General features: G+C 35.2%; 1 protein-coding gene across 2 annotated transcripts; it reads right to left on the bottom strand.

Annotated features, from left to right (window-relative positions):
• Positions 1–837: 837 nt before the first annotated feature.
• Positions 838–25,323, bottom strand: LOC128986363 (E3 ubiquitin ligase Rnf121). Of its 2 annotated transcripts, none has more exons than XM_054406707.1 (9): positions 25,212–25,323; positions 23,129–23,166; positions 22,655–22,796; positions 19,963–20,117; positions 10,044–10,272; positions 9,445–9,578; positions 8,273–8,374; positions 6,507–6,631; positions 838–4,902 (listed from the first exon to the last, which is right to left on the bottom strand). In XM_054406707.1, the coding sequence occupies exons 1-8, from the start codon at positions 25,242–25,244 to the stop codon at positions 6,511–6,513; spliced, it is 954 nt and encodes a 317-aa protein (XP_054262682.1). In that variant the 5' UTR covers positions 25,245–25,323; the 3' UTR covers positions 838–4,902; positions 6,507–6,510. The 2 variants fall into 2 exon arrangements, with proteins under 2 accessions (XP_054262682.1, XP_054262681.1); XM_054406706.1 differs by having other exon boundaries at positions 25,203–25,289.
• Between the last annotated feature and the right edge of the window lie 1,178 nt (positions 25,324–26,501).

Below are 26,501 nucleotides of genomic sequence, written 5' to 3'. Positions count from 1 at the left end.
AGAAGAAGACGTAAGGTTTAGAATAGTAAAAAGTGTTTGGCATGCATTAGCAATATTTTATATCTATATATTTAAACAGAGCAGCAACTTAAAAAGGTGCGTTTTACAATGGTGAGTGTATGGGCTGCGTCGGCTACTGCCAGTAGATGGTGGGGGGAGCTAGACCGAAAATAGCGCCCGCAGTGCTACTGAGAGCGCAATCCAGTAGGTTTTACATCGTTGGGTTGAATAACCATAAAAAGGTTGGTTAAAACAGTAATTGGGTCTACAAATCATACATACTTTTTACTACCCCACATTTTAAGTTTTGTTGAAACTTGTAAAAGGTTAACTGAATTGTAGAAATGTCATGCAATTTTGTTATATATGTTGTATGTTGTGTTATATGTTGTTAATAACATTACATCCCTTCACAACATTTTTGGTGGCTATTTTTTTTTGTCTAAAACCTACACAAACAAATTGTGTACTATTTATTGTTAAGTACTGTAGTAGGCTGTGAAAAACGTAAAAATAATTGTTCACCGATGGAAATGTTCTAAGCAATATTAAACGTAAAAAAATAGCTACTTACCTTTAATATCGTTTTTATTTTAAAGCTGGCATTTAAGAGAGTCTAAGACTTGAGTTATAATCATCTCTGTGGATTTATAAATGGTGAATTTCCGATTTTTGCTATTTTCATGAGCTTCAAGACCTTGTACAGGCACCCCCTTTAACTTTTTAGGATTTTTTTATCTGGCTGGTTTAAGTGCTTGCCTTACAATAAAGGCAATAAAATAAAGGTTGCTGGTTCGATCCTGAGGTGAGGTTATTTTCAAAATCAAACTCAATTACTAATTCAAAGGTAGTTTATTATCACAAATAACATATTTACAAACACAGGTATACATTAAACTTAACTTATACAACAGCAAAACTAAGTCCTTTGTTCCGAAACAAGCAATTCCTTGAAGCCACTTCTACTTAAGTGCATTACAAAATGGTTACATCTATCTTTTACAACAATAATCATTTTGCTTAGTTGCTGAGGTGGATACATGGATAATCCTTTACAATAAAAAATTATGATTTGTGAAATTAATCTTTTGCTAAGATTATGATGATATTCAAAAATAGTAAATATTTCAAAAGATCGTTAAGTAACGTTAATTACTAAAACATTATTGTTCTTTTGATTGCCAAATTTATTTTTTACTAAAAAGTATTTGAAATCCACAAGAACATAGATTGAACTTGTCATTTGATTGATTAACTAGAGTATAAAAATTATGTACTTAGGCCTAAATTGTAGTTAAACATAATTTTTAAGTTGGGGTGTTGCGGAAATCTTTGTTTCTGCTATTATAAGAATTTTAAATCCATGACAGTACATGAATAGTCAGTTTTAAATTGTTTAGGGGACCACAAGAAAGTGCATAAGGTACGATCATTAAAGTAATCAATTGTCATAATCATAAATAATTTAGTATTAGATTGTCTGGGTGTGGTCCGGAGTGGTTATAGTTCTCGCCTTCAACTGAAATTCGCTGGTTTGATTCCAAGCAAGATCGTTACTAGGTCCAGATGTTTTATCATCGGGCTAATAATTAATATGGAATTACAAAAAGGTTGATGCTAGATTGTAACAAGATCAGGGTTTTGACCGTGTTCCCTCGTAAAATGTTAAAATATCCCCGCCGCAGCAAACCTGCAGACTAAGCGAATTTCTTTTTTCCTGATTTGATTTTCACTTAAGTCTATTAAATGACAATAACATTAGGTTTAATGATCACCTCTAGTAGCTTAAGCTTACTATAAAATAAATAAATTTGCCAAGTTTAATCAAAATATAGGCCTATGCATAAACAAGCAAACTACAACAGTTTACTTAGTATGTGTAACCAATAACCATACAAAAACAATTCAATGTAATAAATCATTTGTTTTTAAGCTCTTCTAAATAGTTTAGAAAATTTTATATTTTGAGGGTTGAAAATTGGGAAATCCATTTTTTTTAAACCCGTTCCCATGGTCCAATCAACCTAATTCACGAACTCATTCAAGTTTATCCCGCCCTACACCATCAAGCAAAATTTCATCAAAATCGGACAAAAATTACCTAAGTTATTGCGTTCACAGACACAATATAAATATGGGATGGAAAAAAGTCCCATGACGGTTAAATATTTCAAAAATTAATAAATATAGAGCTTCAAAACTTGTACAGTTGCTGGACATTAAAATAATTTCAACCCATTATTCAGTGGTACGTCTAAGGGGAACGGCCCTTAGAGTCGGAAGAAAATCTTAAATGTAAGCATAGGTTGATATGCACCTCAAATTAAAGGCCTTTACTAGTAGAATACAATGCCGCAAGTTTTAACACAAACGGACAACCGAGTCAAAAATGGCAGCCGTTCAAAGATGCATTGAACTTGCAATTATATTATACGCTACATCCTCAGGGAGGCACCCGCTAGAAGTCGGATGAAAATAAAAAACTTATGCATAGGTCGCTATGCACATCAAATAAAAGGGCTTTATTAGCGGAATACAATGCCGCAAATTTGAGCTCAAAATAAAAACTGGATTAACCACCTCCGCCGCAGCTAACCCTACAGGCTAAGCAAATTTCAATTTGCCTGATTCGATTTTTACTCAAATATTTCCGTAAACAAAACATATTTATGCCACATGATGTAATTTAACGAGTGCCTAGGTTTGCTACTATGGGGTACGTAAAAAGTGGTTTTTGACCAAACATCAATGGTATACAAAGAAATAAATTTGCCAAATGTCAAAAACATAATATCAATAAACATGTAAACTACAATCGTTTTCTTTTTCTCCATAAGAATAACATAGAAATTAAAATGTAAAGTAGGCCTATTTGGAATTTTCTCTGTTGCCTTTAGCTGTACAACAATCTTTCCATAAAATACAAAATTACTTGATTTTTTAATGGCTTGATGAAAATTTGGCATTTTCATGTCAAATGGGATAATTTTTGAAAATACAAATTTTTGAAAATTTAAAACCTCATAATACCCCGTTTCTATAACCAGATCTTGCTGGTTTCCAAACTCGTTAAAGTTTATCTTGCCGTACACCTTCAAGCCAAATTTTGTCAAAATTGGACCAAAATTACTAAGTTATCAAATTCACCATAGAGAAGTAAGTTACAGAGGAAACATTCAATGGTACACTAAAAAGGTGTCTAGCACCAGTCGCTGGAGTCTAGAGCAAATTCTATTTGTCGTCCCCTCATGCTCTCCTTTCCCCCCTCGTCTTCACGTACTGACCCTGTGAGCTAAAAAACTGCTGTACAAAAATGCTATGTGGCCATCGCCGTTACGGCTCGTCTTTGCTCGGTACAAGTACATTTCCGCCCCAACATACCGGAGCTAAAAGCGCACGGTTGTCCCATAAGCTTGTATCCTATGATCTTGCTACTCTGTGCATTCAAAGACACACATATATTATATACAATCTAATCTTACTATTATTATAAATGTGAAAGTTTGTGTGTTTGTTTGTTTGAAGTTCAATCATGCATTAACTACTGGTCGGATTGAGCTAAAGTTTGGTATGATGATAGCTACTTTCCCGATTAACATAGACACACTCTTATTTCAAAGATCCTTTCGAGCTCCCCCCCAGTGGCTCTGGAGATTCCCATGTTAACCTTATTAGTGTTTTCTCCGTGTCCTTCCTCATAGCAAACACAGTGGACAAATACATAAATGCAATAAGCATTTTACCCCGTACGAATATATGCCAACCCCGTACGAAGGACGGGTACTATGCTTCAAATAGTGTTTTATATTATATATTATGACTCACATATTATGTTCTGTATAAGATATGTTCACTGCATCAGTTTGTTCACAGTACAACAGTTTATGAAGCTTAGATTTTGAGTTCCTACGTGGAGAAAATCAAAACCAACATGTAAAATTTATTTTACTGGTCCCATAAACTGCACTTTCTGGTGATCCTGAGTATATTTTGTGTTTTATATCACGATTACATTATATAAAAAAAACATACAGACTAGATGGAATAGGATACAATAACATCCCCACTATTTTATAATTGTTAGAACCGGTATGGTTTTCCTGCATTCTGATCCGTCATTGGGGAGGGCAGTTGTGACTAATTGATAAATAAGTATCTAACATTTTTTGGGAGATAGCAGGCTTACCTAAATGGGAAAGTGTCCAAACTGGCACAATAAACACAGAACTTTACTCTATATACACAAATTATAATAATTCACTGTCACTGACAGCATTTTCAACTAAGGAAGAGCGTTTTTTAAACTCTCTTCCTTAATTGTGTATATAAAGTTAAGTTTTGTGTCTCTTGTGCAAGTTAGACTCTTTCCCATTCAATTAAGCCTGCTATCCTCAAAAAATCCTAATTTATAAATAATATGTTTTACGTGTTAACAGAATTAACAAATTTATTGACAGTTCAATGTGACTGGTGAAGGTTAGCAGCACGACCTATCTTGTGGCGAAATGTGGTGAAGGGCTATACACAAGTCGCCGTCAATAGATTAATGATTCTGGCTAAGGTATCGGCTAATCAAGTCGGTAAAAAACTATACAAGGCATTTCTCTAATCCTCCATTCAAAATTTGGGCCAACATAACCAGCGTCAACACTCCAACATATCTCAGCCCTCCCCTCTCCAAATTAAAAATATTAAAATTTTTTCTATATAAATTCAAAACTTTGATACATGATAAATTCATTATTTCTTTGATGAGCTACAAACGGATAACAAATTTTATTGTTGTACTTGAAACTAAGCACAGCACTGTCTAGATTGTGTTGGTAACAATGCCAATGTCTTATCTTTCCCTCGTCATGTAACCCTGCGTATTTGGTGGGTCGAGTCTTTGGTTGGTAGAATCTGTAAAAAAACAAATAGTTTAGTTTTTGATAAAATTTAAGTTTTATGACTTATGAGAAGTTCAGGAGCCAACATTAATACCCCATCCAACATAGCCACACTCTGTTAAACCAAAACCTGGGTTAAGTGAAACTAAAAAGAAATATTGATATGAATAAGAAAATTAAATTAACTTGATAACGGGAACTGTCCCGTGTGGTGTGTTCAGTTGACTAAGACTTAGCGGAGCCACAGAGAAGTAAGATACCGAGGAAACATTCAATGGTACACTTAAGTCGTGTCTAGCACCTAGCTTGTGTCTAGGGTAGAGAAAATTCTGTTGGTCGTCCCCTTCTGCTCTCCTCTCCCCCCTCACCATCACGTACTATAGCACTCACGCTGTAGGAAGAGCCTGTGCACTACAACTGCTGTTGTAAACAATAGCCGTTCGGGCTCTTCCTTGCTCAGTACTAGTTTATTTCCGCCACACCATTCCAGAGCTAAAAGCGCACGGTTGTTCCATAAGGATGTTTCCTTAAGGAATCTTACTTCTCTGTGTCGGAGCAGACGACAACACGGATCTCAAACTGTGCTAAAGTTCAGAAAACAACTGTTCAGTATTTTAATGGATACATTTTGCTTAAAAAGTTAGATTTTAAGGTAACAGTAATTAAAATAATAGATTTTAGAACTACTGTTGTAGACCTCTTTGAATTTGAATAGCCAATAAACTCTAACCATTTATTTATAACAAAAATAGTTTGTGAAAAACAGTCTCGCCCCCTTAATTTCAGTTAGTTGGGGTTATACTGGAGTTGTAGCCATTAAATATTATGGAGGGAGAGGTTCATAGAGTTGGAGGTAGAGGTATCATGGTAGAGGTTTACAGTTGCACAGATTACATAGAGGTCTAACACGATCAACACACTCAACTATAGCAACACACAAAAATTGGAGAAAAACGTCAATGACAATGTTAAAACAATATTAAAACAATCATGTTTATTACAGTATTACATTTTGGGTATATTTTGGAATTACTAACTATAGGGAATTCGGAATGGAATGTTGTATCTTTGATTTGTGATTTTGATAGTAGGCCTAAATGATTAACATCAGTAAGGAAATTAATTTTCCGACTTTGATAATTTAAGAAATATCCCTCTAATCAGGAATCCCAATCGCAGAATTCTTACAACAAATTCTATTATGTTATTAATCGATAAAGATCAAGACTACTATTTTGTTACACGCACCAAATCCGTTTGACTTTTTAATATTTGTTTGTGTTTTTACACTATGTACTCTAAAATTTTACCTCAAATTATTTTTGTTTTGGATCGCTTTTACTAATTAGCAACTCCTTAAAAGTAATCAGTATACCAGTTTAACGATATACCAGTTGATAGAGTGTTCGGCCGAAGTTGAGTAATTCATAATTCTACATCCACCAATCGGTCAACTACGGTTCTTTAATCAGTGTATTTTCTAAAAAATACCCCCAATTTCAGTAAAAATATAACTATCCGAATTTCCTACGATCAGAATGTGGTTCAATTCCCAATTGAATTGCATAACTGGAGTTCTACTCTACATATTACTTATTATATTTAAAATTGAAATACCTGGTCACTCCAAGCCTAGAACGTAGTTGATGCCTTGCACTATGCCGAAGATAACAGGTTGCCACGCTACAAGCCACCGAAGCCAGTCTAACAGCTGACCATATAAAACATGGGGCTTCTCCCAGCTGATCAATGAATTGGAAATATACAATGTAACCTTGCTTGAACAAACACTACAAAACTAACACACTGCTAGGACTAATCATACATCAACATTTATTTTTAAGAATGTGGTCTCTTAACCTTCCATTTGCCCGTCCACATAAGCTATTGACAGTGTAGAACGTATCCAGGTAAGCAAGCGGTGAGCCGGTACAGTACAAGGGTGAAGTGAACTGATAAAATGTAGCGGCAGGTACCACGATCCCAACCCACATCACTGCTTTGTGCCCAAAGTCCGTGGAGTTACCAACTGACTTAACAACCCTTGTAGCAAGTGATGAAACCACATGATTATCGACTATCCTGCGGTAATCTTAACTGGTGTTCATTTTTAAACAACATTGTAAGAAAGGATTAGATCTTTAATTCTATCATGTTAATGAATACGTTGCTCATGTTAATGTATTTTGTTGTTGTTAATGAATTGTTTGTTGTTGTTGAACTAGGATCTAGACCACCGGGGTCTACATCATCACAAGAGCTACTGGTAAACCCAAGCCTCAAGAGCAGAATCCCACGCTCTTACCACTATACAAGCCTCACATTAGTTCCAGATTGATTATTCTCATTAGATGCAAGTTCCACCTTTTAAAATTTAAACTTCACAAACTAGTGGTACTAGTTTTGATCTTATAACCCTTCAAATAAATATACCCAATAGTGCTTTAGCACTGGATGAATTACACTGGCAATGTAGCAAGATGTAAAACCACAAGGTCATTAAACCGTGCGGCAGTTATGACTTGCGTTAATTTAGCAACATTTTCGTGTGACGGAGCAACGAATGCCCCACACTGGCTTAACATGTTGCAGTAACGATGTCAATGCATCCAAATAACGTCATTATTGGCACAGTTGAAAAATATAAATCAGAACATTTTTTACATCTAAATTTACTTTCTAAAATAGTTTTAAACTTGAAAAGTTGAATATTAAGAGAAAAAAAAAGTTCCTGGAAAACCATTTGTATGAAATATGTAGCAAAATTTAAAACCACAAGGTCATTTGACTTAGTGGCAGTTATAAACCATTTCAGGATTAACACAAACGAATAACTGAATACTAAAGTAATCCATTTGCAATCTAGGATGTCTTGTTAGTAACTTTTTTTTAACAATTGAAATAATATATTTTTAAAAATCCATTCTCATTTTTGTATGCCTTTACGGTTTAACACAAAATGAAATATAGTGTAATTAAAACTGTGAAATAGGGCGGTAAGAATAAAAATAGATTGGGGTACTACGGTGATGGGATTGGCAATAAAAACAGTTTACCAACAACATATCATGGATACATCCGTCATTGCATAAGATTATTTAGAACAATTTGACTTCCACTACTACTTGTATGATACCTTAAGTGGAATTGCAAAATAATGAACAAAAGTTTTGATTTTAATGTCTTTGGCCTACAATGTGTCAAAGATGACCAATGTTAAGTCTGGGTTCTTAAACCTAATTAAGTTAGGTTAGGTTAAATTGTAACCTTGCCCATTTGTAAATGACCCCACACAAAACCCCTAGGTTGAAAAATGCATGAACTTCTAACAATAAATCCTCATAACTTGTGGAACAACTATAAAACTTCAACAAAAAGGATACGGATTGCAAAACATCTTCTTGAGATCAACTTTCTCCTTGCAGTAAGGACATGTCTGTTTCTTGCCGACAATACACCATCCTCTGATACAGAACTCGTGGAATCTGAAATCTTATGTTAAGGAAATATATGCGTACACAACATACAAATGGTAAAGCGCTACAACAACTTCAAACTGTTTCAGCCCCTAGCATTAACTATCAGAATTCATTGTACTACTTGTATATTGATTTATATTAAGAAAGTAATTAGTTACCTTTATACTAAATTTTTGGTAGTGGCCACATCTTCAGGTTTATCCTTTTCTACAATTCAAAATCATTAATCAAACACAAAAAACATGTTGAAAAAGACACATTTAACAAAAATACTGTACAGTAGAACACCCACTATCCCAATCTATTGGGACGTAACATATCCGGATGATAAAAAATTTGGATAGTTGGTTTTTACCTAAATATAGTTGGATTTTTACCGAAATTTGGGGTATTTAACAGAAAATAGGCAGAGTTGAGCGACTGAAGAACGTATCTGAGAAGATTACACTATCAAAAATTCATGGAGGAAGATTATAATTTTCTGTAACCGCGGGAGATGAAGGCGTTGTCTACAAAACTGAGGAAGGTGTTACGGATTTTGCCATTTCGCGGAAAATGAGGGCGAGTTTCCGTGACTGTTGGAGACAATGAGACAAGACTGTGGAGGATGTTTAGGATTTTTCCGCTATCGGAAAACGATGGCGAGTTTCTATGACCGTGGAGTTGATGATCATGGCTACAGGACAGTGGAATATATTGTAATTTTTGCCACAATTTTCTTGACTGCGGGAGACGTCGATGATTCCTGCAAGAACGCGGAATATCTGAACGACTTTTCCGTGATCATGGAAAAGGTGGAACATGACTATGGGAGACGATGGAAAAAAAACTGTAAGATACGGTAAGGGTTTTTGATTTAGTCGCTATCACGGCTTCTACCTTCTTAAACAACAATTCTCATTACTGTAGTTTTAGATTTTTTCTGTTTTATTATTTCCGTAAGCGAATAAGATGATTGATGATTCCAATGGTTGGACTTCTACTATACATTAATTCAATCAACTTTGCGGTGCGTTCAAAACATGCCTTTGGGACTTGACTTGAGTAAGTTAATTGCAAGTAATTGTTAAGGATACACATGGTCACAGCTGAGTTTATACGTGTTTTCCAAAACTCCTTCCTCGTTCTCTTGCACCAGTAGTCGGTTGCCACACACGGCACATACGCCGGCCTCTAGATGTCTAGTAGGCATACCATTGGCTGTGTAGTACTGCAAGCAAATCCAAAAAAATGCAATTATAGAAACTTTGATTATTGATAGAACAAGACATTCCATCCCCATGTTAAAGTTGTCGCCAGTTTTTTAAATGAAAATTGAAACAGTTGAAGTGAGCCAGCGACAGATTGCGCTGATGTAAGTTATTGATTTCTGTTGCATAATAGTAGTTTACGCAACGATCACGTAGAGATAGTGTTAACAACACAAGTAGAAAATTTAAGGCACGAGCCTATTCATGCGAGTTGCGTACACTATTTTACCCACAACTGTTTTTTTATTAGCCTACTAATAATCACTACTCAAAACTTCTAAGAGAGGTTATGTTTTGTTAGAGCTTCAGTGCTGAAATCTAGTCAAAGGTTGATTTATAAAACATTTAAACATGTTTCAGACAGTCACTACTGAAATAAAAAACCAATAATTTTCAAACCAGCATAGTTTCAACAATATCCTTACCCCAATATGAGACGCCATCTTATCGCTAGATATTTCCGCCACGTCTTGTGCGAGTACGCCATAGTAGAGTCCGTAGAAGAGGAACAGTAGAGCGACATCCATCCAAGTCTGAGGCTTAGCATCAAACACGACGTTCAGCCCGAAGAACGTCAAGACCATAATGACATATCCGATGATCCCCAAGCCGTAGCTTAGCTTGTAAATTAGGTAAAACCACTTGTACACTAACCTGCAAACAAAAGTGTACTACTAAAATAAGCTATTATGACGGTTGTATCTAATTCTACAGGCAAGACTCTGCTTTCTAAAATCATCACAAAACTTAAATACATACAAGCCAAAGTGTTGAAAGCAAAAATTAAACAAAACGTGTACGGTAATTAATTTTCTAAAACCAAAAGAAAATAGTGCAGCAGAAACTCAAACTAATTAGAGATTTGTTGAGTGAATATGGAAAACTTAGCATCTTTGAAATCAAAAGGGAATAGAGGTTTCATGAAGCCTAAATGTTTAGTAGCCTACCTCACAGTAAAAAGATGATCTAAAAACTGTGAATGCTATATACAATCAGTTAAATAGTGAATCCATGCAGATTTTTCTAACCTTTCCTTCAATTTATTCAAAAGGATTGTCTGTAGTAAAAGTCTTGTGTCCTTGATCCCCTTTATCATAAAAAAATTTTTGACCAGCTCTATTTTTTGGCCCCACGGACACAAAACATCACTTATGAAGTTTTCACTATAAACTGAAAAAGATTTATTGTGAATTTCTGATGGAGGTAAGCCTATAAGGCTCTTTTCCCTTATAGTCCAGTGCAATTAGCATTTGGGTAAGGAAGTTCAAAAAAAAAAGTTGAAACCTGTTGGAAATCATTTATTAAGGTCTCCTGAACCCACAGAAGAAAGTCCCAGAAAATCCCATGGGGACTTTTCCGCCATTTTGAAAAATAAGTCGGCCATGTTGGATTTATGCAAGCGTTTACGGAAATGGGTGTTACTAGTAAACTAATTGACTTAAAAACCTCCTGTTTGAATAAAAATGTCTTGTAAACTCCAGGCTAGATATTAAATATAAAAATACCCCCGCCGCAGCAAACCTGCAGACTAAGCGAATTTCCATTTGCCTGAATTTATTTTAAATGAAATCTTTTTAAATAACATTAGGTTTAACGAGTACCTAAGTTTGATATTACACGTAGCCTAATAAAATGTGTTTTTAGTAAAATATTAGTAGATTAATATAAAAAAGATAAATTTTCCATGTTTAATCAATATATTTCCATAAACAAGCAAACTACAACATTTTACAATATTCTCCGTAAGAAAAATATAGGCAATTTTAAATTTGCAGTTTTTTTAATTTTCTCCATAACCATTAACCGTACAAAAACACTTTGATATACTAAATTATTTGTTTTTTAAGCTCTTTAAAAAAGTCTAGAGAGAAATTGGGAAATTTTGAGTTTTGAGGGTCAAAAATGAGAAAAATGAGGATGATTTAGTAATACGGGAAGTAAATAAAGATACGTCTTATAACACTTGAAACATATATTTACGCTTATACTGTTACTTACAAGGCGGTAAATATACAAAAGATGGTAAGTGGTGATCGATTTCGATTGGACACTCCAATCATCATCAGAGCCAATAGGCGAAATTGGATTTAGTAATACCAACATTTCAAAAAGAGTTCTCTGCTAACCCCACCAACAAATCAAGATTTATTTCACTATTAACTGTACACCTCACAAACGTGGGATGCCAGGTTTCACAAGCTACATCTAACGCAGACACTCTCATTGTTTCAACAGCTCTGCATATTTCCCCAACCAAGACATTGGTACTAGTGGGACAAGAAAGATACCTTCTTTTATTGTTGATTACTATCACTCGATGCAACTCGTATTCACGCTCATTTCTGCCAAAGGAAACAAACTTTACCACATTTTTAATATTAGGAAACTGCAAGAAGGTTTAGGTGAGTTACAACATTTTCTTTCCTGCTACACGCATTCACGCAGGTTGCGGTACAATCTATGTCATATTCAGCAAAGGAAAGAAAGCAGCCTAGAAGAAGCTCCGAAACGATGCATGACTTCGGGAATCCGATCCGTCAGTATAGCCCATTCAATGAAGATAAATCTCCTCAAGATTGCAGCAGCTGGGGAGTAATTCTTTCTTAAAATATATGGTGTTAGTAGAGAAATAACTGACCTTAACATTGCAAGGCACCACATGTACATAAGAACGATAGCAAAGCAGAGACTTATAATGTAATGGCTATAGTCAAAGAAATATAGAATATGACCTAAAAAGATTGCAAGATAATGTTTTAGGGTTTTATTTTGTAGTGTTGAGTCTGCTGATTGATATACTAAAGGTTGCCAAAAATCGGTCAATGAGAAACCCCCTAAAATCATTATCAAAAATGGTGGCTTTTCCCAACATTGGAAAAATAATAAAAAATGATTCCACATGCATCTTTTATGCACATTTTCGAGATATTGACTTAAGATCACCACCAGTATTTATTGGGTGGTTAGTACTTCATTTCGATAGGAAACACGTTTATGGCCACCATCTTGGATCCGCCATATTGGATATACATATTGTTTTTATGTAATGATAGTTTTGTGACACATAATTTACAAAACTAGATTTTCATGCTAATTTCAATGCGGGAATCCGTTTTTATTTATTTTTCGTTTTAAAGAAATTCAAACGAAAACTCTTCCCCATACATTTCTTATAGATGTTTCGTATTTTTATCATTTTTTTTTAAATATCTCCAGTTCTTATTAACGCTTGCAGTTCGTTAAAACCTTAAAATATTCAGTAATGTAAGGGCTTCCATTTGAGTTATTGATCATTGAAATCAGACGAGTTAGGGACCCGCTACGAACAAAAACACAAAATTAAATCAAAATTAAATTAAAGTTATAGTCTAAAATAATTCACCAAAGTATTGACTTTTATTTTAGCTATGGATTACATATTGGGAGTTATTTAGAATAGGAGATATCTGTATTTAAGTAAAGAATAATTTCAAAATTATAATAAATTAGTGTTAAATTAAATTATTACAACTTAAACTTTAAAGGATTTAACGGAACTTAAACTGTTGCCATTAAAAGTAAAAAAAAAATCAATTAATGCACTCTTGTCTGCATTAAAGTGGTTTTTGATAGGTATTCTAAAATATCCTTCCTCACTTCTCTTTTTGAAAACACTGTGGGTACACAATCGAGGTTCACTAAAGGTCCAGAATTTCCTCGTTTTCTATCTCTTCGATGAATAGGATCTTCAACACTTGGCTCTTAACGCTAATAGTGAGAGCAAAATAAATTTTTACACAGTCAGCAACCAACTGTTGAACTGAATAGACGCATTCTTTGACAACGGGCCTCTAAGCGATCGACGCTCAGCGATCATCGCTCTGCGTCAGACGCAACAGACGCGCCTTGGACAACGCAGCTTTAGTGCAAATTTCAACCTCGGCTCTATTCCCCCAACCAAAGCAGCAGCCCTTCAATACACCCTGAGAGCTTATCATCAAATTCAGCAGTGGAAAGGTGTTAATCTCCCAGCTACGGACTGGGGCCGGAAGCTAAGTGCTAGTCAGGGTCTAATACCTGTAACAACGCTTCAACAACCTGCTCATCAAAATCTACTTAATCTTATATTCTGCAACAGCAAAGGCAATTGCGAGAAGTATTGATTGTGCCGAAGAAGCTCCTTATCTTATTCTCATATGTGCGGTGTGCGGACTCTGTGCAGGATTTGGGTGCGGTAATACACTACCAGTTACTGAAGATAAACTTGACGACCTGTTAATCTAGTGGTAATATTAACTAGTGAATGATCCAGTCTACTATATCCACAACGTTCAAACAAAACTTTGGAGCTTTAAGGGAAATGTGACGAAAACTGCCAGGCGAAAATGTAACGAACGCTTCAATTGGTTCTTGAGTAGGATGGTTAAAATATTTAGGTAAACCCTTTTAGTGTATTTGAAAGACAATTTTATTCTCTACAATTTGTATTAACAGTTTTCCTTATAACAGCAAACCAAAAGGATACTTGGTGAAAAATGCTAATTATTAGTTACAATATGTCAAAATAAATAAGTTTTAAATAAGTAAATAAAAGTATAAAAATAAAGTAACACATTTTAGTGAATTTCCCCATGGGGAAGTAGTCTTGAGTAATTTTTGTTTGATTTTGACATAATTTTGTGTGAAGGTGTAAAGCGGGATAAAATTGAATGATTTCGCGAACCATCATGATCGGACTCTGGGAACAGGGTTTTACGAAGGGGTTTTATGGGATAGAATTTTTTTTCAAATTTTGACCCTCAAAACACAAAATTTCCTAATTTCTCTCTAAGACATTTAAATAGCTTACAAAAAACAAACAATTCAGTATCCCAAATTGTTTTTGTACGGTTATTGGTTATGGAGAAAATAAAAAAAACTGCAAATTTAAAATTGCCTATGTTATTCTGACGGAGAATATTGTAAAATGTTGTAGTTTGCTTGTTTATGGAAATATATTGATTAAACATGGAAAATTTATCTATTTTATATTAATCTACTAATATTTTAGTAAAAACACATTTTATTAGGCTACCTGTGATATCAAACTTAGGTACTCGTTAAACCTAATGTTATTTAAATAGATTCCATTTAAAATAAATTCAGGCAAATGGAAATTCGCTTAGTCTGCAGGTTTGCTGCGGCGGGGGTATTTTTATATTTAATATCTAGCCTGGAGTTTACAAGACATTTTTATTCAAACAGGAGGTTTTTAAGTCAATTAGTTTACTAGTAACACCCATTTCCGTAAATGTTGCATAAATCCAACATGGCCGACTTATTTTTCAAAATGGCGGAAAAGTCCCCATGGGATTTTCTGGGACTTTTTTCTGTGGGTTCAGGAGACCTTAATAAATGATTTCCAACAGGTTTCAACTTTTTTTTTTTAATTTCCCAAATTTTGCCATTTTGGAGCTAATTGCACTGGACTATTATGCTTGTAAAAAATAAATTCACAATCCTTTCTCAGAAATAAAGTCAGTGATGGCAGCCATCTTTAGTTGGCTTTGGCACTGCTTGAGGTTGAAGATGGCTGAGTGTGAAGAGCATCACTTAATTGACTTGTTTTGTAGCCTCTAGATAATGTTATTTACAAATAAAAAGGTTAAATACCCGTTGTTTTTAGCGTCAGTGAACCAGGTTTGTCCGGCAACCAAGGTTCATTTTCAAGCAAACCAAGTAGTTGAAAAAATCCTCTTCTTCCCTAGGACTATGAAGGTTCGTCATTAACACTAATAGGAAAACTAAAACATTGAACACAAAATTTGCCAAATTGTAATACTTAGGGGCGGACACATAGAAGTCATGACTCACCTTCTGATAACTACACCCCGCTTTCGCCCAAAAGTATTACAATTTTGCATGTTTTTTGTTAAAGGTTTTTAAGTGTTTAATGACAAATCTTCATAGCCCCAGGAATAAAGAGGATTTTTCCAACTACTTGGTTAGCTTGAAAATCATAATCATTATCAATTAAGATAGGGACACCACCTAGGTGCGTATTTTAACCCAAATATGAGTGGTGTGAGATGATCTGTGTAGCTTTTTTTGGGAGCGTTTCATAAACTCCAAATTTCACAAACTCCAACGCTTAAAATATTAAATAAACAGAGCGGTTCATAACCTCCAAATTTCATAAGCTCCAAATCTATAACATTCAAATAATCACTGTTTCACAATGTCCAAGTTTCACAAACTCCAACGTTTAAATATTAAATAAATAGAGCGGTTCATAATGTCCAAATTTCATAACCTCCAACGGTACAGTCTGGGCCAGAAGTCTCTACAGTGGTTACCACAGTCAGATAGCAGGCACCGTTCGCCAGCGCTCAACTACTGATTATACGTACATTTTAATGATTGAAGAACACTCAGATGTGTGACTCAAATATGTGTTAGCACACAATGTGCCAATCAAATTTACATTTTAGCGAATTTCCCCTATAGGGAATAAGCTATTACCGTAGTACTCATGGTAAGACCTGGTCCCGGGACCGATTTACTTTTTCGTTTTGAGGTCCCTAGAGACCAAAAACACCATCAGTTATATATATATATATATATATTTATATGTGTGTCCGTTAGCGCGATAACTCGAGCAAAAATCATCCGATTTGATGAAATTTGGTACAAACGTGTAAACCTACGTTTATTCGAACGAGTTCGCGAACCAGCATGATCGGACTATGGGAACTCTTAAGAATATATACTTATACTCTTAAGAAAGCAATTACGGAGCAACAATGATACTTCGTGTTACACCGCTACAACAGTAGAACGTGTAGCGCCTACATACCGAACCACGGCAACCTCTGCAGCGACTTCTGGCAGAGACTGTACCGTTGGAGCTTATGAAACTTGGAGGTTATGAACCGCTCTGTTTATTTGATATTTAAACGTTGGAGTTTGTGAAATTTGGACATTGTGAATCGGTGATTATTTGAAAGTTATAGTTTTGGAGTTTATGAAATTTGGAGGTTATGAAACGCACTGTTTATTTAATATTTTAGACGTTGGAGTTTGTGAAATTTGGACATTATGAACCTCACCCCTTTTTTTCCGACTAGATCAGCTGTTTCATTAGCCAGGATCATTTATTTTAATGATCAGGGACGGCTGGGTCCAGATTTCAACCGTCAAAAAGCTACTTACTTTTCTCAGGTTTGATCCGGTAACTTTTTGATTGTTAGGCGAGCACTATAACCACTCAGCTACCCAGCCAGTAATATCCTTAAAGTTTAAAACACTGATCGCCAGACAAAATTTGGATCACTGATGGTACAACAGGTATTCAGCCTTTTTATTTACTGGACATTCCAATGATTTCTGCTGCTCAAATAATTTATAATACTTTACTTTGAAATGGCGACCATACGAATGTAGGTATTTTAAGCCAAGTACGAATGGAGATGAGTGTAGGATGAGTGGCGCGATCTTGTAGTTTTGTTAGTGACTAACGCCTCTTTCACACGAAGCGGCGCGCGCCATATGGCGTCCGCCGCGCGGCGCTGCGCCGGACAAGCGTGTGTCTTCACACTAGTACGGTTTCGTGCGGCGCGCCGTACGGCACTCCTAAATATTTATTATTTTCTGTTCAGTTGTGGCTTTTACATGAATACTCCACTTAAAAGTTCAAATTAAATGAATAGGATAATTTTAAATATAATAAACTAGTGCACCTGTTGCTATTTCCGTTGACGTGTGAGAGTCAACTCAAAGATAATGTAACCAATCACTCCACTCCAGTTATCGAAACTGGAAACAAACTCACTCTGAAAACGAACGCTCACTCCACTCTGCCACGATTGTCACAACTCCATCTATCGAAACTGAAAACGAAAACTCTTGCGTGTATCATGTGTGTACTATGAACAGCTGTAATTAATACAAATTATTCGTCCGTTTAACTGAACAAAATCTTGTCTTCATAAGATATACATTGGGATTTTGATGGCCTGAGAGGCAAAGCCCGAGGACTTTTACTACAGGAATTGGTGAAAGGGGGCGTGTACACAACAAATACTTAATTTTGACACATCGTTTGTAAAACTCGGTTGATTATTAACGGAGGAGTAGTATTTCGTAGAAATCACCTTCACGTATTATTAAGTATTCGTCATATCTGAAAATATTGTATTCTAGAGGTTAAAAAAAATGTTTCATTACGTATAAATTACCAAATTATTAATTTAATACTAAATATTCTCCTCTAGTTAAAAAAGGAAATTTTTTTTTTATACTTTAAGTTGGTCAATTTGCATGAAATTAACATAAAAATATGTTTTGTAATAACTTTAAATATAATATTTTCCAATACAATGATATATAACTTCTTAATTAACTGTTGCACCCTCTTGGTCAGGTAGTTTGCCTAAAATGAGACAGCGTAGGGGTTGGGCCGTGCGGCGCGCGCCGCACCGTGTGAAAGCTCCCATAAAAACCAATGCACCTTCACCGAGTTGTCTGGCGTGGACGCCGTGCGGTGCTGTCGTCCGGCTGAAGGTGCATCCGGCGGTAACTCGCGCGGCGCGCGCCGGACGTAGTGTGAAAGGACTCATATACTCCCATAGCCCTGTGAAAGAGGCGTTTTAAGGCCGATATATTCCTTAGACACAGCTGTTAATTAATAGCCATACAGCCAATGGCAACTAAGGGACCTACAGATTATAGTGGAATCCGAACCACATTTTTGACTTGTAATTAACAAATTGGTCTAATTATCACGATAGTACTGTGGATATTCGTAGTATAGAGTATAATATAGTACAGTCTAACCTTGATATAACGAACCTCAATATAACGAATTCCTTGATATAACAAATTTTTTTTAATCCCCTAGAACTCTCCATAAGAGACTATGTATATTTTACCTCTACATAACGAACAAACCATAACGACCTTGATTTAACGAATTTCTCGTGATTTCGGCTAAAATAAGACACCTCAATATAACAAATTTATCATTGTCAGAACCTCTACATTGCGAATTTAACCTCTGCATAACGAATTGTCTACGTCTTTCCCTTGATATAACAAATCCCCCACCCCAGTATTGTTTTTTGGAAAATCTGTTTCTTTATCAAATGAAATGGAAAGGTGACGTCAACGCTTGCGCTAACATTCGTCTGCTCCTTGCACATCTCTCTGTCTGCTGTCGCTGCGCACGCAATGTTGCAACTGAGAACTGATTTCATTCACTGAGGACTGATGACGACGTAATCTGTAGTAAGCTGTGATTGGGTGATAAGTAAATATGGGGAATTGTACAGTTTTTGGATAAAGAAAAATCTAAGAAAGAATTTAAAAACAAAAGCAAAGAGGAAGAATAGCAACATCGTTATTTTAACATTCCTTAATTTACGAGTGTTTTTATTATCTTTAACTTGGCTATGAATATGCACTTTTATAATGACTTATCTAATAATTTATTGTTCTCTATACGATTTGTTTCAACTAGCAACGCCAATGCTATAGTTAGTGATTATTATTGACATTCCTCAGTTGTGATAAATCAGTACTGTACTGTAAGTAGCCTACCGGCCTATCACGGAGCAGTCAGTAGCTTACAAAACTTTCTACTGTTTTGTTTTGTTTTTTACATGGCTTATGACTACGCAATGTATTGTTTGGCTAGGTTTTAGGAGGGTTAGAACAAGCTGTGATTTTTAAACTTACAGTTTTTAACCTGTACCGAGGTCAATGCCATTGTCATGATTGCGCAATATTCAAGATCCCTCACCTTCATTATGCCGGATAATTTAGGTTCTACCATTGACTATTGGATACAGAAGGTTCTACTGTACAATGAACACTGTACTGTTAAGTATTGTAGCCTATGCTACTTTAATTGTGTTTTAATGAGGTCAAATCCCGGCCTATATTGACCGACGCTGGTTCTGAACCTCGACTTAGCGAAATTCCTGCAAACCTAACCTCTATATAACGAACCTCATTTTAACGAAATCCTTGATATAACGAATATTCAGTTCGGTCCCTTCAGATTCGTTATACTGAGGTTGGACTGTATATTAATGTAGATATTACACAGAAATAGTCCTTTTACGTCTTATTTGTACTATATTTTTAAACCATCCCAAACCACCTATAGTCCGTGAGGTTGGCGAAGGACTCTGAGGGATTAATGTCCCTTCCACCAACGCACGCGCACTCACAAGCAGGGCCCTACCTACCCCACGGCGCGGGACCCATGTGTGTTTGTAGGTGTATCTATGTGTGTGTGAGGGCTGTAATCCCTTCGAGTCCTTCGCCTACCTCACGTACTATATTCCTGTAGAAAATTATGAAAATACAATAAATGGAACTTGCCTTGGTGTTGTGCCTTGTATAGGTTTCTCCACTGCTTTTCTAACGATCAGTCCCGTTATACAAGAGAAGACTAGCCATAGGAAGATAAACCTCCACCATTGGTTTTTTAGACACATTCCTAAAGGGATGATCCACATTCCAAACAGCGTCGCCAACTGTTAAACACAAGAATAATGTAATTAATTTTGTTTTGCTTTAATAAACTGGTAACACTGAAGAGAGCTTACATATCACATATTGTTACTCGCTTTTACCTTTTACCTTGGTCCCCTTCACCGTAGTCGTAGAGACTAGGGAATCGTCAACTTCTTTTTTTATTGTTGTGTCATTGTAGTTTTTGGTATTTGTGTATATGGCATGGTGTATATTGGGTTTGTTTTGTGGCCTATCTTTATGATGAACAGTGTGCTCTTTGAAGAATTCATCTAATTTGTACGGTAGAACCTCACTAATTCGAACCTTGATAATTCGAAAACCTTTATAATTAGAAATGTTCGTCATTTCCCCTCAGAAAACCTCTAGAATTTGAAAAATAATATACCGATAATTCAAAGTTATTTTACGCTTAAACTGCAGTCTCTACAATTCGAATTTTGTTGCCGTAAGCCTCTGTAATTTGAATTCAGGACAAAAAATATGCCTGTCGAAACATGAACTGAAGCACTGAACTGATGTATTGATGTTCCCACAATGTGTTAATTAGTGTCAGTTTTCTCAAAGTCTCTACACTTCAAACTGGGACCTCCATAATTTGAATTTTATTTATTCTTACCTCTATAAATCAAACTCTGTATTTCAAACTTCCCATGATTAAAAATATATTGTCTTTCCTCTGAAATTCGAATTAGCGAAAGTCTACTGTAGTACGGTTTTTGGGTAGGACATTCTTTGAACGTTTTAACCAGTTTTTGGAATTTTATTAGTTTTAGCGAATTTCCCATATAGGGAATAAGCTATTACCGTAGTACTCACGGTAAGACCTGGACCCGGGACCGATTTCTTTTTTCGTTTTGAGGTCCCTAGAGGTCAAAAACACCATCCGTTCAAATTCATATATATATATATGTGTCCGTTAGCGCGATAACTCGAGCAAAAATGATCCGATTTTGATGAAATTTGGTACAAACGTGTAAACCTACGTTTATTCGAACGAGTTCGCGAACCAGCATGATCGGACCATGGGAACGGGGGTTTATGGGGGCTTTTATGGGGAAAAAATGGGTTTTTCCCATTTTTGACCCAAAAAACATAAAATTTTGCAATTTCTTTTGAAACTATTTTGTAGAGCTTAAAAAAACAAATAATTTAGTATATTGAAGCGTTATAATGCGCCTAATGGTTACGGAGAAAATTCCAAAAAATTGTAAATTTAAAATTCCCATGTTATTCTTATGGAGAATAAGTAAACTGTTGTAGTTTGCTTGTTTATAAACATATTTTGCCCAAATTTGGAAAATGTTTTTATTTCTTACTAACTATTAACATTTTACATAAAAAACACTTTTAACCTCCCTGTTGCAGCAAACCTAAGTATGTTTTAAACTGATTCTATTTAAATAGGGAATAAATGTGATAATTTTAAGGAGACATTTTAGTGTAAATCCATTCAGGGAAATGGAAATTCGCTTAGTCTGCAGGTTTGCTGCGGCGGGGGTATTTTATGTTCTGGGAGAGCATAAAACATTTTTGATCCCGATTTGGTTTGGAGTATTTTACTAGTTTTTGACAATGGGAGATCTATTAAATCCACATTGCTTGCCACTTACTCTCTAGCAGCTCCATACCATGTTTGTAGAGCTAGTTTTTTCAATGTATTGATTCGTGTGTGTGTTTCGGACCATGTTTCTTGTACTCTGTGTTATTTAGAACTTCTGACAAACTCCACCATGAGGAATTTGTAAATATCAGCTGACATTATGAAATGAAGTGCTCAATTCACAGCATGAAACTGCTGTAGTTGTTCAAATTACACAGGATCGTTTTTACAGTAATCCGATAATTTAAACCTTCATTAGTTAATACTGGAACCGATATCACGATAATGAATTAGTAAAAACTGGTCTCTCCAGTTGAAATTTGGTTTAGGTACAATTTAAACCCATTTGGATGAGCTATGCTTGTTAAATAGTTGGAAATAAATGTAATCATTATTATTTTAAGTGGCCAATATGTTGGACTTTCAAACTGAAAGGGATGACATTTATTTCTATGCTGACAGAGTTTAGTCTTTGACTAATGATACAACTAGTATTCCATTCCCATGTTAAAGTTGTTGCCAGTTTTTAAATCAAAATTGTCGTAGTTAATGTGAGCCACCGACAGACTGCGCTGATCTAAATTACTAATTTCTGAAAACAAGAACATTTACCAAGTCAAACTAGTGGAATAACTTATTATGAGCTATAGACACGGTTATAACCCATCAACGACGTCAATGACAAAATGTGAGGTACAAAATACAATTTTAGATACTAACACATTCTGCGTCTGGCTCACAAAACTATGATCTTTTCAAATAAAAAGTTGGCGACAGCTGATCCATTTCCAACAGTCAATGGTTTAGGCCAAAAAAGCTAGTTAGCTAGGCCTACAACTGGTAGTTTTGAACATTTCTAGATAGAAGTAACTGTCGTTACAGGGTAAACATAATCCAGACTTTACTAGAAAAAGGATTATTGCTAAGTTTACTAACCTGATAAGATTTTTGGTGTCGCTTTTTCCATTCTACTAAAATAACCTGAGCAACTATCACTGTGATGAGAAGGATAAAAACCATTTCTGTATGCATCGCTTCGTGTCCTTTGTGTTTCTCGTGCATTTTTATGTGTTCTAATCTGGATAAAAAATGAGATTAGAGATAGGCTACATATCAGTGCAGATAGAATTAAAGTTACATCGTAAACATCACCAGCTTCCTGGTTATGAGAGAACAGACAAGACAGCAAATCTGAAAGTGCTTCGACTGGATTGAATAGTATAGGTTAAATCATATTACGGAAAGCTGTTGGCCAGTGAAAGGACAAATAACATTGTAAGTACTGGCAACAAGCAAAGAGTAACTAAATGTACATTTAATTAATAAATAATTTGTAGAAATATATCAAGGCACACTTAAAAGGTTCTGTTTCGTTAAATTTTTAGACCTATGGAAACAAGAAAAACTTACCTTCTCATTTCTTCAGGTGTTAATGCTAGGTCATCAGTCTGAAAGTTACAAATTTTAATGTTATTGATTTTGTAGGTATAAGTTAGGCTACACATATTTAGCATTTTTGACATTTAAACAATTTTTTTTATGTCCCGCCTTCTCATCCTAGGTATACCTTAGCTAGGTTCTAGCCCTGAACTTTTTTACACATGACTTCAGGCTAGTTCTAGCAGGTCGCGAAATTATCACATGGATAAACCCCATTGGTGATAGACGGGATTTGAACCTGGGACATTGGACAATGAGAGTTATAATGCCTGCAGTACACTATAGCCGAATGTAGGCGAACTAAGACGAACGCGATAATGTACTCGGTGTGCTCCGTGTACATTTGGGGTACATTTGTGTTCGGGTGCACTCGCTTTTTTGGCGGTCTCTTGTCGCGAATTAAAGGAGACGAACTAGGACGAATGCTGAGCGCAGACGGGCACGAACGTAGCCAGTACACACTTGCTGCCATTTGTAGTCACGGACGCTCTCTTTATACAGTATTTACTGCAGTAGATGTGTAATTACAGTTACTAATAGTTTTTGTTATTTAATTATTTTCTACTACAGTAGAACCTCTTTAATCCGAACTAATTGGGACTGGGGGTAGTTCGGACTATTGAATAGTTCGGATTACAGAAAATATTGTTGTTTTTACATAACAATAGCTAGGGAAAAGTGAAAAATGCTTTATAAAGTAAAATACCTACATTGTTTATTTTATACAGTTGTAAACATAGGGAATAAACAGTACTGTACATTACAATTGAAATAATTACGGTGCGTATATCAATAAATAACTACTGTACTGTGTATAGAGTACAGCAATGAGGCGTTCGGATTAGTGGACGTTCGGATTACAGGGGTTTGGATTAAAGAGGTTCTACTGTAGATCTTATATAGATAAATTAATTGTACGAAGTATAGAGTGTTCTAATGAGGAAACGCTGTTATTTTTGGAACTATACTATAGTGAGCCTGTTCTGTGGCCGTGGTATAATTTAATTGAATAATTACATATATAAAGTATCGCTTAGTAAAACAAACATAAAAAAAAAACAAGCATTAATTTTAAATTATTAAGCCACTGAGAAGTAAGAAACTTAGGATACATTCAACTGGTGTCAACACCAAACGGAAATTATAGAATTTCTTCTATAATTATCTAGAATAGTCTTCGACGTTAACGTCCATGTTGCACAAAGTTTGGTACGAATGTTTCGCCGCGAATACACAATATTGGGTTCAGCACAGTTCGGCCGAAGTTAGCCAATAGTGTACTTGGTTAGTTCGGACTGCTCATTCGTCAACATTCATGGTCGCAATCTGACCCGAACATTTGGGGAAACATTCAGGCGAATGTTCGGCGATAGTGTACTGGTAGCTTAAAGGTTGAGACATAACATCATTGTGAGAATTCAACAACAAGGCATCTTGATTTTTTCGGTGTAACTTAGCACCTTCATAACACGAACCTAGCTTATTTGAAAAACTCGATAACTAAAATTTTTATCACAGGCTACTCCCTTTAGATTTGTTAATATCGAGGTGCTATATACTGTTCTTAATATTGAATCGTCTTAACAAACTATCCTTCTAGAATCCAGGACATGGTTGATTGAAGGTTTTTTCTAATAAGAACGGTTACAAGAATACATAATAACCCTAAAAAGTATAGTTTATTGTCAAGTTCATGCCTAAATAGGCCTAGTAAATTAAGTTATTGTTAGATGTTTTGACCTAGGCCTATTCTTACTGAGGTCTATACTTTATACTTACTTAATTTGAGCGTGGTTATAGAGTAGGTACTAGGAACTGTATTCTTGTAAAGTTATAGATGGGATATTGAAATTTAGAACTTTAAATACTAATCTAATGGTACTTTTTAATATAAAGTAAAATTAAATGTAATAAACCTCTCTAATGCAGCCGAAAATATTTATAGGTTATGTGTAGGTACTAAAGCCGCATAAAAGAGTAAACTAGTTTCATCGAAAAACTTATTATCTAGGGTTATAACTAATGTTAGTTGTTAACTAATTACATTGTTTACTTGTAAAATATTGACTTCTCCTGGAGAATCCATTTGGAAACAAATACAGATTTAAGACGGATTTATACAGAAACAGACAGACAGAATCAGAATGACATTTTTTATTTTTTCATGTCATCACATCTTCATCTCAGCTCAGATGGTTTTTTGTTGTTTATTTGAAATCACAGTTGAAAGAAGCTAGTTATCCACCTCTCTAGTCATTGGTGCTTTATGCTAACTTTATTTTCATATAACAAATGCCCCACCACAGCAGACCTGCAGACTAAGCGAATTACAACTTGTTTGATTACATTTTTACTAAAATACCAATAAATAAGACATACTTTTCCCAATTTAAATAACATTATATTTAACGAGTACTTAAGTTTGGTGCTACGGGGAAGGTAAAAACAGTGTTTCTGGCCAAACGTCAATTATATGGGATGAAATAGATAAATTTAGAAAAGTTTATCAACATATATCCGTAAACAACAAGTAAACAACAATTACAGCGGTGTGCGCCAGAGCCACTGAGCTAAAATTATAACTGGAGGTAGCACTGCCATGGCAGAAGTCTGTCAAGCGAGTCGCTGATTTTGTTAGGTTGGTATAGCAGTAAGTTTTCTTGCCATAGCAATAACATGGCTTCTTATAACTAGGTTGGTATAGCAGTGAGTATTTTTGTCATACTTGAATACTTTTAATACTTTAATAATATTCTTTGAAATGGCGACCATACAAAGTAGGTATTTTAAGCCAAGTATAATAATAGCCATAGCAATAATATGGCTTCTTATAACTCACACCTCACGCAAACATGGCGGCTGGCGACACGCATCTTTGACATTCAGTGCTACCTCCAGTTAGAATTATAGCTCAGTGGTCAGAGCCCAGAACATATAGACTATAGTAACCGCAGCACAGCTGACGGTCTATTAATTCTTTTGTCTATGATACCGTAATACAGCAAAGGTAATACAGTATGTGGACGGCCCCTAATGAAAGAGAGTATGGCGCTCTAGATTTAATGTACTAATTATTTTGTCATTGTTTTGAATGGTTGAATTTGAATACAATCAACTGGGGTAACTTTTTAACCACTTTTTTAGATTTTCACAAATGTTTTAAGACTAATTAATCAATAAATACTTTAACTGTACCTATATCAAAATATGGTATGTCCGCATTAAAGGCATAATTAATAACAATAAAGTAATTCTTACTTATTATAATCAATTACCTACTTAAAATGGTGGTAGAAAGTTATAATGGCATTGGGGGTACTTTGTGCCAAGTCATGGATTTTTA

The sequence above is a fragment of the Macrosteles quadrilineatus genome, unplaced genomic scaffold (assembly GCF_028750875.1).
Source record: "Macrosteles quadrilineatus isolate MER2022 unplaced genomic scaffold, UCM_ALF_1.0 Scaffold_2__2_contigs__length_208266976, whole genome shotgun sequence".
NCBI lineage: Eukaryota > Metazoa > Arthropoda > Insecta > Hemiptera > Cicadellidae > Macrosteles > Macrosteles quadrilineatus.
Note: the sequence above shows the minus strand (reverse complement) of the source record. Positions and strands in the feature narration are given on the sequence as shown.

Coding starts and splice junctions, on each gene's coding strand:
- LOC128986363 (XM_054406706.1), bottom strand. CDS start 25,244: ATGGATTCTCCAGGAGAAGTCAATATTTTACAAGTAAACAAT. Junction 22,797..23,128: donor ACACCTGAAGAAATGAGAAG/GTAAGTTTTTCT, acceptor TTTTTTATCCAG/ATTAGAACACATAAAAATGC. Junction 8,375..9,444: donor AAACTCAGCTGTGACCATGT/GTATCCTTAACA, acceptor ATAAGATTTCAG/ATTCCACGAGTTCTGTATCA.